Below are 12254 nucleotides of genomic sequence, written 5' to 3'. Positions count from 1 at the left end.
CCCTCTCAGCACGTACCGCCCCTTGGGAATTTCTGCCCGTTCCCTGCAGAAACAGGGTTTGCTTTGGAACAGGTAAGACTTACGGGCTCTGCTCTGCAGCGCGGCCGAGGCAGGTGTCGGCCCGCGGAGGGGGCGGCCCTGCCCGCGGGGCCCGCCGCTGCGCACACACCCGGGAGCTCACTTAATTAAGCGCCTCACTCCATTAACTGTCAAAAACCCAAGAGATTTAGCCCAGGCAGGGCTGAGAGGGTGGCGCGGGGCTGCAAGGCCAGGCTGGCGGCAGCACTCCCCCCACTTCCCTCTGGGGAGCTGACGGGAGGCGGCTCGGTCGCCCCGGCACGGCCCGCTCCAGCTGCCCCGGCGCAGCGGCAGAGCTCATCCCCCACCCCCGGGCCGGTTCCCCAGAAGGGGGGGGGGAGCAGGGGGGGGGGAGCAGGGAGGCGGCGGGAGCGCTCCATCCCCCTGCGCGGCCGGGCTGCCCCGCCGGCGCTGCCGCCGCTCCCAAATGGCGGCCCGCAGCGGGGGCGGGGGCGCGGGGAGGAGCGGGTCTATCGGCAGCTCGGCGCTCCGCGGTCAGGCCGAGAGGCGGGGAGGAGGAGGACGGGAAAAGAGAGGCAGGCGAAAGGGAAGGCGCCGAGCGCCGAGCGGTCGATGGGCGGAGGATAAATGTCTCGCTGAGTGTGAGGCCGCCATTTTAGATGAGGAACGAAACGAACGGCGCCGAGCGGGACAAGAGCCTGGGGGGAGCCGCCGGGAGGGAGTGACACAGGTAGGAGCGGCGGAGGACAAGGCAGGGAACGGCTGGAGAGAAGGGCTGCCCCTTCTCCCCTTTCTCTTCGCCTCTCCCTTCCTCGGTGTTGGGGCTTGGAGCGGCGCCGGCTGCTCGCCGCGGCGGCTCAGCCCCCCCGGGCGCACTGACCCGGCCGCCGCCTCGGCCCTGAGGGAAACCAGCCCGCGGGAGGGCGGCCGCTCGCCCCCTGTCAGGGACCGGGGCTGGAAGAAGGGGGGATCGGCCGTCTCCGTGCCTGCGGGCCGCGGCTCATCGCGGAGCCCTTTGCGGTCGGATCGCCTAGTGCGCGCCGCCTCCCCTCCGCCGCCGGGGCCGGCGTCCCTGCCGCGGGGCCGCCCTGGCCGCCGCGGGGCCCGGGCGGGGGCTCCCGCCGCGGGAGGCGAGGTTGCGCGGCGGGCCTGGACCGGGAGCGGGGAAGGTGCCAAAAAGCCGGAGGCGGGGGACACGGGACACCTGGGGCCCGTGGCGGCCGCGGAGGGTCAGGTGGGAGGGGAGGTGTGTCGTGCCCGCCGCCTGTCAGTGCCCGGCGGAGCCCCGGGGCCGGAGCCGCCCCCCGGGGGCTGGCGGAGGGGGATGCGCGGCCGGGGCGGGCGGGACGAGCAGCGGGCATCCGTCCAGCAGCGGGCTCCTGGCGCGGGCCCCGGCCGGCGGGGCGATGCCCAGCAGTGGCCCCGCTTGCCCGGCCCCTCGGCTCTGCGCGCCGCTGCGGGCAGCTTCATCCCGGCCGTGCTTCCAGCGGGGACTCCCTCGCCTTTCTGCCCCTTTGATCTCCTGTCTTATGAACCGAGAACGGAAAATGCGTTTAAGTTGTGTTAGCGTAGCTGCGTGCGTTCTCTTAGGCATTCTTCGGTTTGAGCTGCTTCCTTGTTTTTTGTTTGTTTTTTTTTTTCCCCGACTTAGGTTCAGTTTAAAAAAAGACATTTTGAAAACTGGAGTAAGATTCTTTAGTTTCTCGATTTCTTCTGAACTGTTACAACTTTGCCATGTATAAATGGTGTTGCTCCAGAGCCAGGGCTCGAGGATTGTGCTGTTTCTGGACTCTTTATCTACAGTCTAAATGTACACACAAATAACCTGCCTGGGCTAAAAGCAGCACGTCTCTTGTCCATTGTTCATCTCGCCTACGTCAGCTTAAATAATTAGTGTAAATTTTTTTTTCCTTCTTAGCCTTTAAGTGACATCCGTAAATAGAGAGACCTTACCTGGGACAATGAGACCTCAAAACCAGTTGTAGTGGAATTGCTACAGCACAGTGTGCATTCCAGATGCAATTGTAGGTTGTTGTAGGTATGCAGAACAAGAAGGGTCTGTAATAGAGTAAAACTAAGATTCTGCAAAAAACTAAGCCAGCTTAAAATGTCTGAAAATACTTTTGTACAAAAGACTTTCAAAGTGTTTTTTATTTTAATGCTTCTGAAAAAACTCAGCTCCAGATATTGCCTAAACGATCACTGCATCGGGTAAAACTAGGATATAATTTGCATGGACATGCTTATCGTTCAGGACAGGTCTGCAGTGTTGGTGCAGAAGAAAGGATTGAATTGGTGAATGTGCGAGTTAATTTCAGGCAGGTCAGTTAAATCTGTTCCGTGGACACCCGTTCAGAATGGAAGTGGCTTTAATTTAGTTTGTCTTAATGAATATTTTCTGTAGCTAAACCCTAAGGCTACAATTAGTAATCAAAAGCGTATGGTTCTGTATATATATTTATGAAAAGGACGACTGATTAATATGGTAAGCAATTTAATCTTAGATTATTAAATCAGATGTGAAGTAGCTTACTTGGGTTGGAGCGGTGGTGCTTTCAGAAATCTGGAATGTGTTTTTCCTGTGGTTTGTTGCCATACTTGATATCTTCAGGACTGGACAACTTATTATGCAACACTGCTGACTAACCTGCTTTGACAGAAAATCTGGAAGTAGCAGAGAAAAATATCTATTTTTTTTCCAAAGAAGATACAAAACTTTATTTTTTTCAGTTGAATGCCTTTGGTGTGTACCTAAAATTTTCCATTTTTTGTTCTTTAACAACGACAAAGTCTGTTCAAATTACATATGAAGTTACTGCTGTCTCAAGGCCTGAACTTACTACAACTTATTAAAATAACTCGTATTTTATAAACCACAAACATGACCCATGGAAATCATTGGTCAGCACTTCTTGGTATGCTAAATCAGCACTCATTTCTTCTGGGACGTAGACTCCCCTCCTCCCCCTAGTTTGTTTATTTGTCTCCTTCACTGTTGGGAAACCAGGAGTTGAGCAAAAAACGAGTTTTCCTTGGTTTCTGTCTTTGAAAACAAATTATATTGAGATCATGAGAGCTGTTGGTTCTAAAACTTTTGCAGGAGGTGAGAACCAAAAGCTGTTAGTTTGAATGACTATGTATAAATAAGTCCAAAAAGAGGTCAGTTTCAAATGCAGGAGTTCTGTTGATAAATTCACTTTTGTGTTACGCATACAAAATGTTTACATTATTTTTATATTCCTAAAAATGTTATGAGAGCAAATGAACTAGCAAAGTCTAGTTCGTTACAGATTTGTATTTGGGTCTCTGATCGTCTCTGCTGCTAGATGAGAGGGAGGGTTTTTTCTTGGTTGGGTTTCTTCACGTGGTGATGTGCTGCTGCAGCTGGCACACCAAAGGCTTGCGCTGTGGTGCCCCAGCTGGTGAAGAGCGCAGGAGAGCGAAGAATTCCTCCGTACTCTGGCTTCCTATTTCCAGAACCTGTGAGAATTTCATATTCTTGATGCCTCTGCCTACCTGTTTAGGTGAAATAAGCTAATATGTCCAAGAGCTGCTGGAGGAGAGGCAGAAGGACAGCTGGGTGGCATGATCCTAGAAGAGCAGTTGCCTAGGAAACAAGGGTAACATGTTTTTGTGCAGTTGAATTTCCAAAACTTCCGTGCAAATTCAGCTTGAAACAAATGAATAATTGAAAAAGATGATCGTTTTGTAAGAAATAAGTTCCAGGGCCATCTTCTAACTTAAATATGCAGAAATCTAAAGACTCTGTAACTGTGAAGAGAAATAGAAGCGAGCGTTCTATTTCTTGTAAAAACATCAAATTGCATAAGTCAAAATTATCTTTATTTGGGGAAGTAACAAAAATAGTCAAAGCAAGGTTAAAACTTGTGATTTAACTAAAATTTCTGCATGGTAATTTAAGCATGATTTCAGTAAGTTTCACATAAGTTTAATTTGTAAATGAGCAGATGTGTTTACATCTGCATTGTACTGATTTTGATTGATTTTGTGTAACTGCTTATGCAAAACCCTTAAGTATTTTCTGGTATGAAATATATCCATTGTGTATTGAATAAAGTTGTGGAAACGTTTTGTCAGCTCTGGAAGTGAATTGAAAGAGGAGTTGATGTAACACTAGGAAATCAGGTAAAAGTGCTAGCTTTACGACAAATTAACAAGGTATTTTAGCAATGAGCATTATGAGTTTTGAGACAGCATAAAGTAGATACAACTTACTCTGTATGGGTAATCCAGATATGTATTTAGTGATGTTCCTCGTTCTGAGAAGAAAGTCTGTTTTGGACAAAGTTCTGTGAATCATTCTCAGTTGCTGCGTACACTATTTTTTGTAACAACAGTTTTGCTTTGGAAAGCAGCTGGCGCACGTTTATTCCTTCTGTGACTTGAATATTGTGTTTGTACTATAAATGTCATCTGTTTCACACAAAGTTGATTTTATTGCAGCAGTATTGGACTGACCTTTTACGGTTTAATGGAGGATGGTCATCTTGTGTACTGAAGTGCTGCAATGCATAGAGTAGATGAGCATAAAGCGCTGTTCTTGAGTGGTTTGTAAACGAGTAAAGTATTTTCTTGGTAGACTTCAGAGCTAAGAATTATAACTGATAATTAATAAATAGAATGTTTACATAGGTGAGCATCCTTGTTTCCACGGTTTTAAGGAATATAGTCAATGTGATTGAGTGATAGGTTTTCCAGAGGTTTTTGCTTGCTTGTGGGGAATGACAAGCTTTTTAGAGCTAAGATTTCACTGCGGAAAACCTCTGGATTCATAGAGGACAATACGGTGGCAGATGCACGTCATTGGGTTTGTTTGCAGTTGCAGGTGTGTCTGTGTTCTGCCATTTCTCCTGTGCATGTTCCCAACATATCCTGCACGCCTGCATAAATGAAGCTGAGCAGTAGCACAGTTAAATCAAAGCTGATTGGTTTCAACTTCAGGCAAAAGAGTTTTAGAATTGCCTTGCAAATAACCTCTGCGTGTGGTGAGTGCGTAAGTGACTCTGCCTTGTTTTCTTCGCGCTATCAGAAAATCTGCAAATGGGACCTGTATCTCCAGCTCTTCTGATATAAGCCACTTTTTATGTTGTTGTTGTTGTTCTCAGTTTCATTGCTCTGTGGAATCATTTCACTTGCTGTGTTGTGGCTCTCTGCAGATGTTGAGTTGATTACGGTAGTGCTGCCTGTTCTCTTTTACTACTACATTACATTTCTTCGTTCCAGATTTCAGCTTACATTGCATACTTGCTATTGGTTTGACCCTAAAATACTTCATTTCTGACAAACAGCTGACAAAAGGGTGTTAATTAATATTGCATTCCAGTTGAAATACGTAGTATTGGTTAAGAGCAGTTGAGACATCTTGTATATTTTTAGTTCGCCAGCTAGGGGGAGGTTGCTTCACTAACTTGCAGCTGGGTGTGGCATGGGGTTAACCATATTAATTAAAGCTGGCTCAGAGGTTTAGACTTTGAAAAATGGCTCAGAGCCCCCATTATAGTCTTCTGTTACATAAATTTTTTCACTATAGAAGAAGCTAGAATGTTGAAAATGAGTGTTTTAGGGACACCTAGCTGGAGAGACGAGCAAGAGGGAGATGCAAAGTAGTGTGCAGATAGAAGATGGCTTTAATGCCTTTGTACCTTTGTAGGGCTAACATTTAGGTATATGTTGAAAAACCTTAACATATGACTAATCTTCCTTTTTATTTTTTTGTAATGTCTTTTATTTTACTAGTCTTTTGCTTCCAGTACGTGTCCCTGTCACCTCTGTCAGTAATTTGAGCTAGTTTTTGCATATTCCACTTTCTTGTTGTGTTCTCAATCATTTAACAGTGTCATGATTTCAGTATTTTCTAGAGTTGTCTGTCGGGACCATTGGTGTACCACAAAAGGCACTGCTCTCTCTTTACTCTCGTACTACCTGTGGAAGAGATGATGTCTCCCCCACTGTGACTGATCGTTGGACAAACAAGTAAATTGTCATCCTTTTTAGTTTATTCTGTAATTTTTCCTCTGTAGATGAAACTACATGTGAGATTCTACATAAATTTCTTGGTGAAGCTGAAGGAAGCATAGTGAAACAAGTGAAGATACGTGTACTCCCTTTCGTTAGCGTGGAGTTGTTACAGAAATGTAGGAGATAGTCCTGCAAAGTAGTGGAGCAGATGTGGGGAGGACTATTAGACTGGAAGCTTCAATGGTGGTGATGTTGCTGAGAAGAAAAAATGCTAGTTAATAATATTTTAACAAACTTCTAAAAATCCTGATTTATTGCTACCCAAAAAAATGCTGCTTGTGTTATTCCCAAATGATTATTGTAGAAAATCAAATATTTTTATAAATTTCTTGTAAAAGAAATCAGAGCAAGGTGGATTTTATTTCCACTTAATGTGGAGGTGAAAGAACCTATAATTGCTTTGCTAGCTTCCAGTTGAAAAGGTGTATTTGATATATAATAACAACTTGTTGGTTTTTTTTTTAAACTTTGTGACATAGGGTATGACTACAACTTCAGATTCTATAAAACTATTTTTTTAGAATTCCAGAAGTTCAGAATTTACCTAGCAATCATTAGTGCCAAGATTAATGTCAGGTAAATATTTTCCTTATTTTGATGATTTCTGAATTCCTTCAGGTCTAATCTATTTCATAAGCCCATTAAAATACCTTTTTTTTTTTTTCCTTATCAGTTCTTTATTTGGGCACATCTTTGTTGTAATCTTCTGAGGTTTTTTTGTAAAACCTGTGTTGTAAAACTCGTGCATTAAGCATGGCAAATGTGTCTAAACTCTGTCTGCTTTTGAATTTGCATGAGGCCTATGTATATTTGTTTATATAGACAGTACTGGGGCCACTGTGTGCAAATAAGAAACATTTTTGATTATGGCAGCACTTTCAAACGTAAGGAGAGTTGAGTATGTTGATCATTCCATTTTTCTTAGACTGAGGGAAAAAATGTCAGAGTAACTGTGCAAGGTAAGCGACGTCCTGCTTTTTTTGTAGCTTTCTTTTGCCTCCCCATCTCCCTTTCCAATACGTTTGGAAAGCCATGTCCCAGCAATACCGATTTGTAGGCATGAGCAGGCAGAATCCTGTTTGTGGTGTTGAAGATGGGAGGGTACTGGTTTCCTTTGCAGTTCAGTCATCTGTAAGTCAAGCTGCTGGCGAAGGAGCATGAATTCCTTCTAGCAAAACATTTCTGTCTCCATTTGATCACTGGTCTAACAGCTTTAAATGTTCATATTGTGACGGTTGTTATCTTTGTGTGGAAACATGGAAGAAACCCCATCTAGAGTTCAGGTGCCAGGGAGCGGTTGTTCCAGGGTGGTTGGAGTTGGGGGCAACAGAAACAACAAAGTGTGCAAGCTTCTAATTTTATGCTGACATTTAACAAAAAAATAAACTGTATTCTGAATTACATCATTCATCTGTTAAATGCTTCAGAAGCAAGTATAAAGCTTACACAGGCAATAATCGCGTGCTGAAACAAAGTGTTTGTGTCAGAGTGATACAGTGGATTGATTTCAGCTGAAAGTGAGTTCCAGAGCTTACTCGTAGATTTCTCAAACCTTTTAAGTTGACTGTGTAACTTGTTCTCTGGCAATCAAGAGGTTATAAAAAGAGAGCCAGCTGATGTTGCAATCTAAGCACTGGCCATATAGTGGAAAGACTCTCCTTTGGCATGTTCGCTAGTGCTATTTTTACCTATTCCAGTAAGATCTGCCCTTGTGATGTTAAATTACAGGACAGTACCTGGAATTATTTTGTTTTACAGAAGTGCTCTATGCTCTGAAGAAAACTTTCAGTAAAATTATCAGGCAGATTGAGGCTAAAATTGTCTTACATTTGAAAAGATTTGTTTTTTTCTGTCACTATAAATAACACTACCACTGTAGCTGTAAGATATTCTTTCAGTTTTGTTTGCATATTTGATGTCTGGCAGAGGTTTTTTTTTTTTTAATTTTGGTTTCCTTTGAATATTGAGTGTTTTGTCTTTCAGAGTTTCTCATGTGGAGGCTTTAAAAAGGCAATGTGATTTTTTTAAAGACAGGGAATTAACAATGTAGCCCCAGAATAAGTGTAGTAGAAGGTTTTTGTCATAACTTCTAAAAAGCCTAGCTGGTTTTGATTAAATTTTAAGTTGATGGTTCCTTCACACAGTAGAAAATGAATTTAATATTTTTTCTGGGATTATACTTTCAGCACTGCCAGTGAGAGGGTGTTGTATCTACCAAACTGATTGTAGTGAAAACTGGAGGAAACAGCAAGAATGCCATAACAGTGTGACACCGGGGTTCAGTTGTAGAGGTATCGCATATAGGATGTCACATATGCAGATGTATGACCGTCTGGATCACAGTGCTGGAATGTCTAATGTTTGTGATTACCTAATCTTAAATACAGTATTGTCCAGGTATATTTTCTAAAACCATCAGCATCTAGTTCAAAAGTGACTTGACACACTGAAACACAAACCTATCATTTTAAAACTCTGTTTCAAACTCTCATTCTGGCTCTTTGTGCAATTAGGTGTATATTAGTAGCAGAAATTTTAATTTTTCAAAAGCAATGGCTTGACACTGAAGTATGATCAGTGATCAGCTTGTGCGAGTTCAGCGTTCCCCTCACAGAACACCTGCTTCCCTTGCTCCTTCTCTTGCACTGTGGAGTGTCTCAGGTGGAAATCCTGCAAGGAGGCAAACTTCCTCCACTGCAGAGTCGTTTTCTTCTCCCTCGGCTTTGCCATTGTCTTAGGTGAACAATTCTGCTTCTCAGATTTAATTGACTCTCACATCTGCAATAACAGCTGGTATTTTTATCAACTCACTTGCTTCTTAAGCCCTCCTCATTGCCAGTTCTCTTAGCAAATACTGATTTTTTTTTTCATGTATCTCTATCTATCAAGAAAAATACGTGATTTTTACTCCTTTACAGCTATTACTTTGATTGCAGGTAGAAATATTGTACCTGCTGCTTCTTCAACCCATCACACTTGTTTTATGCTATGCCTTCTCTTCTTGATTTGTATATGAGATTCCTTTTTCTTCTGGCTGATTTTAAAATAAAAATGCTTTAACTTTTCCATCTGTAAAACCTCTACCCTTCCCCATCAGTTTTTCCTCTAATGTTATCTGTCACACTGACTGGATTAATTTTCTCAAAGTTTGTCCCAGACTGTTTTCAGCTCAGTTTTTAGCTCTTGTTTTCCTCAGGAAGCGGTCTTTACAAATCCCTTGACCTCTTAGCTAAATGCGAGGATCAAAACTGTGTCCTTGTTTTTATCAGTTTGCTAATTGTCAACGTAGCTACTTTTAAAAGACAAAAAAGCCAACACTTCCCCCTTACATCCCCATGCCTATATGGGGTCTTACGAGGGTGCCTTTCTCTGGTTCTCTGCTTATTCTTATGGTTCTTACCGTGGGTTTGATCTTGCCTGGTTTTTCTTTGCTTCTGCCCCCCACATACTTTCTGGTCACATCACTTTCCACACCTTATTCCTCAGTAATGTAAAACAAACAAACAAACACCACCTCCTCCACCTTGATTAAGTGTGGATTATTTCCTAAATATGTCATTACTGCTGACTGGTTGTCTTCTGCTAGAACTAAACATCAACTCTTCCTCTGGTGTGCGAAAGACAACATTCCTTCCTCGGTTCTCCAGTCTCCCTGCTTATGTTTTTCCGTGATGGAAACCATATTCACAATGTTCTGTGTGTCACATTCCTGAATGCTCGCTGTAGAGAGATGTGCAAGTTGGGAAGCAGGGTAAAGGTACAGTTCAGACTGTACGTAGGTTTTAGTTTTAAAATTACTAAGTGTCTCAAGGTGGCGATCCCAAAGCATTCTTTTGGTTTCTTGTTAGTCTTTGGGAGTTTGCTGTCTTGGGTAAAATCATTGCAGCTTCCCCCCTTGACCTGCTCTATCCAGGAGAGAGGATACTTCTAACCAAAAGTGAGCTAGCAGTATAAGATCTTTATTATGTGTACTTGTATTTCATATAAAGACAGACTTGAGGAAGCTGAACTGTTCAGCCTGGAGAAGAGAAAGCTTTGCAGGGGATCTTACCAATGTATATCAATACACTGGTGGGAGGGAATGAAGAGGAGGACACCTGACTTCTCGCTAGTGCCCGGTGACAGCACAAGGGACGATGGGCGCAAATGAAAACACGTGAATCTCCATCTGAACACGAGAAAACACTTTTTTTACTGCGAGGGTGGTCAAACACTGGAACAGGTTGCACAGAGAGGCTGTGGAGTGTGTATTTGTGGAGATGCTCAAAACCCAACAGATGTGGTCCTGGGCAGCCTGCTGTAGCTGACCCTGCTTGAGCAGGGGTTTGAAGGAAATGATCTCAAGAGACCCTTTCCAGCCTCAACAACTCTGTGACTGTGTTGCATCTTTGCCTTCCCTAATCATCCTTGCATGGGATTGTTTTAGGAATTGCTAATTAGGATGGGAACTTTGTGTGAGAAGGCATTTTATCATTGACTATCTAGTGAATGTTTTTGTGTGTTTGACTTACACTTCTTTCTTTAACTAATCTGAGCTTCCAGTCTTTTGATTAAGACTTCAGCTTCCCTAGGAGTTCTTGCTTTTACTGTTAATGCCTTTATTCAAGATACAGATAGCCTTCAGAGCCTTAGCTTGTTATTACTTTCTTTGTTTTTGTTTTGGATCCAAGATTTGTCATAACATTTGTGAGCCAGCAAGGTGTTTGTGTGTGTAAGTAAGGAACTGATGCCTGAGAAGGAAGTATTCAACTCGTACTTCGTTTTTACTTTATTGAGTTTTTACCTGTAAGAGATTTTTATGATGTTCTTGATGAGATTGTGTTGAGCAGGGGTAGCATTTGGTTGTCACATAGTCTGGCCTTAAAACAGTGCATCTCATTACACTGAAATGTTGCATAGAATAATGAAAGGCTAGAACGCCCTGAAAACACTTAACAGTAGAAGGATGATAAGTTAACTTTATTATTGATGTAATTCACAAAATCATTTTTTAAATTAATTTGCTATGTTGTGCATGTAAGTTTGTCTATTAAAATAGTAAATAACTTCTGTTTTTGTGTTACCTTCCACAGATGATGTACTTCATCCTTTTGTCATAGGACTTCATTCGCTTAAAGGAAAACGAAAGGTATAAATAACTTTCTCTGGTTATCTTTCCCTTCCTCGTTACCCTGCCCCATTCTTTCTTCCAAGGTCCCTCGGTCTTTTCTGGGGGAAGGGAAGCTTGCCACAACCGAGCTCTAAGCCTGTATTCTTTCACTGCTACTGAAATTAGCTTTTTGGTTTTTTTTGAGAAATTCCACAAAATGGATATGATGCCTACAGTTGTTTCAGTGTTTCCTTTATCAGGAGTGTATGTTTAACTTAAGCTCCTGCTTTAGTCAGTCTGTGTGGATATTTAACTTTGCGGGGGAAAGCCCTTCCTCAGTTTAGAACTTTAGATCTTGATATTTGCCTGTCTTCTTCAAATAGTATTTGCCTTTCCACACAACCACAGGTCTGTTGTGAATAATCCAGACCTAATGTAAATCATGTCTGTGACATTATCTTCCAACAAGTGGGTTTGTTTTTTTTTTTTTCTGAGACTGCACCTCTGAAACAAAAAGTCTGTTACGGCACTTTGTTAAATAAATAAAAACCCACCCAAACCAGAATGGTAATTTCACAGATGTATTTAACTATATCTCAAATTATCTTACTAAAATGGAGCATAATTTATTTTTGGAGGCACTCAAGGCAGTAAATGTTTGACATAGTCTAAGTAATTTTGCTTGTCTAGACTATGTAATTTTTAATTACGTTCAGTTTTTATTTGCCATTTCATGCAGGCTTCTTTACAAATACAGGTGCATAGGAAACAATAAAGTAACATTAGTAAAGAGCTGTCCAGGCAGTTTGTAACTAAAATACTCAAGTAGTATCATGTTAGATTTAGTTCGTGTTGCAGAAACATATGTTCAACTATTCCCAGGTGCACTTTATTATAAAATACAAGGGAGAATCATTTGTTCTGTCTTCTCACAGAAAAATATCTCAAGGCCCCTTCCAAACGTTTCTTGGTGCTATTGCCCCCTTCGCTGCCCTGCTCTGTGCATTGTCTCTGTGCCCAGGCTCTTAGAATTGCAGAATTGACCTCCCAGTGGCACTGCTGGTTCTGGCACAGAGCCCACCTTTAA

At 42.7% G+C, this 12254-nt stretch overlaps 1 protein-coding gene across 8 annotated transcripts in view; it reads left to right on the top strand.

Moving 5' to 3' along the window:
• The window catches only part of RAF1 (Raf-1 proto-oncogene, serine/threonine kinase), a 79191-nt gene that overhangs the window by 33792 nt on the left and 33145 nt on the right, over window positions 1-12254 (top strand). For 5 of the 8 annotated variants that reach the window (XM_068419835.1, XM_068419838.1, XM_068419836.1 and 2 more), the window contains exon 2: window positions 11151-11206. Coding sequence is in view for 4 of the 8 variants with exons in the window: in XM_068419838.1 (XP_068275939.1) it covers window positions 11151-11206 (56 nt within the window). In the remaining 4 variants the exon portion in view is untranslated. Of the gene's footprint in view, window positions 1-557; window positions 770-5908; window positions 6034-11150; window positions 11207-12254 lie in introns of those variants that run through there. The other 3 variants (XM_068419833.1, XM_068419834.1, XM_068419832.1) reach the window with 3 other exon arrangements.

This window comes from Nyctibius grandis, chromosome 29, assembly GCF_013368605.1.
Source record: "Nyctibius grandis isolate bNycGra1 chromosome 29, bNycGra1.pri, whole genome shotgun sequence".
Lineage (NCBI taxonomy): Eukaryota > Metazoa > Chordata > Aves > Nyctibiiformes > Nyctibiidae > Nyctibius > Nyctibius grandis.
The sequence above is the reverse complement of the archived record's forward strand: the minus strand, read 5'-3'. Positions and strand labels throughout refer to the sequence as shown.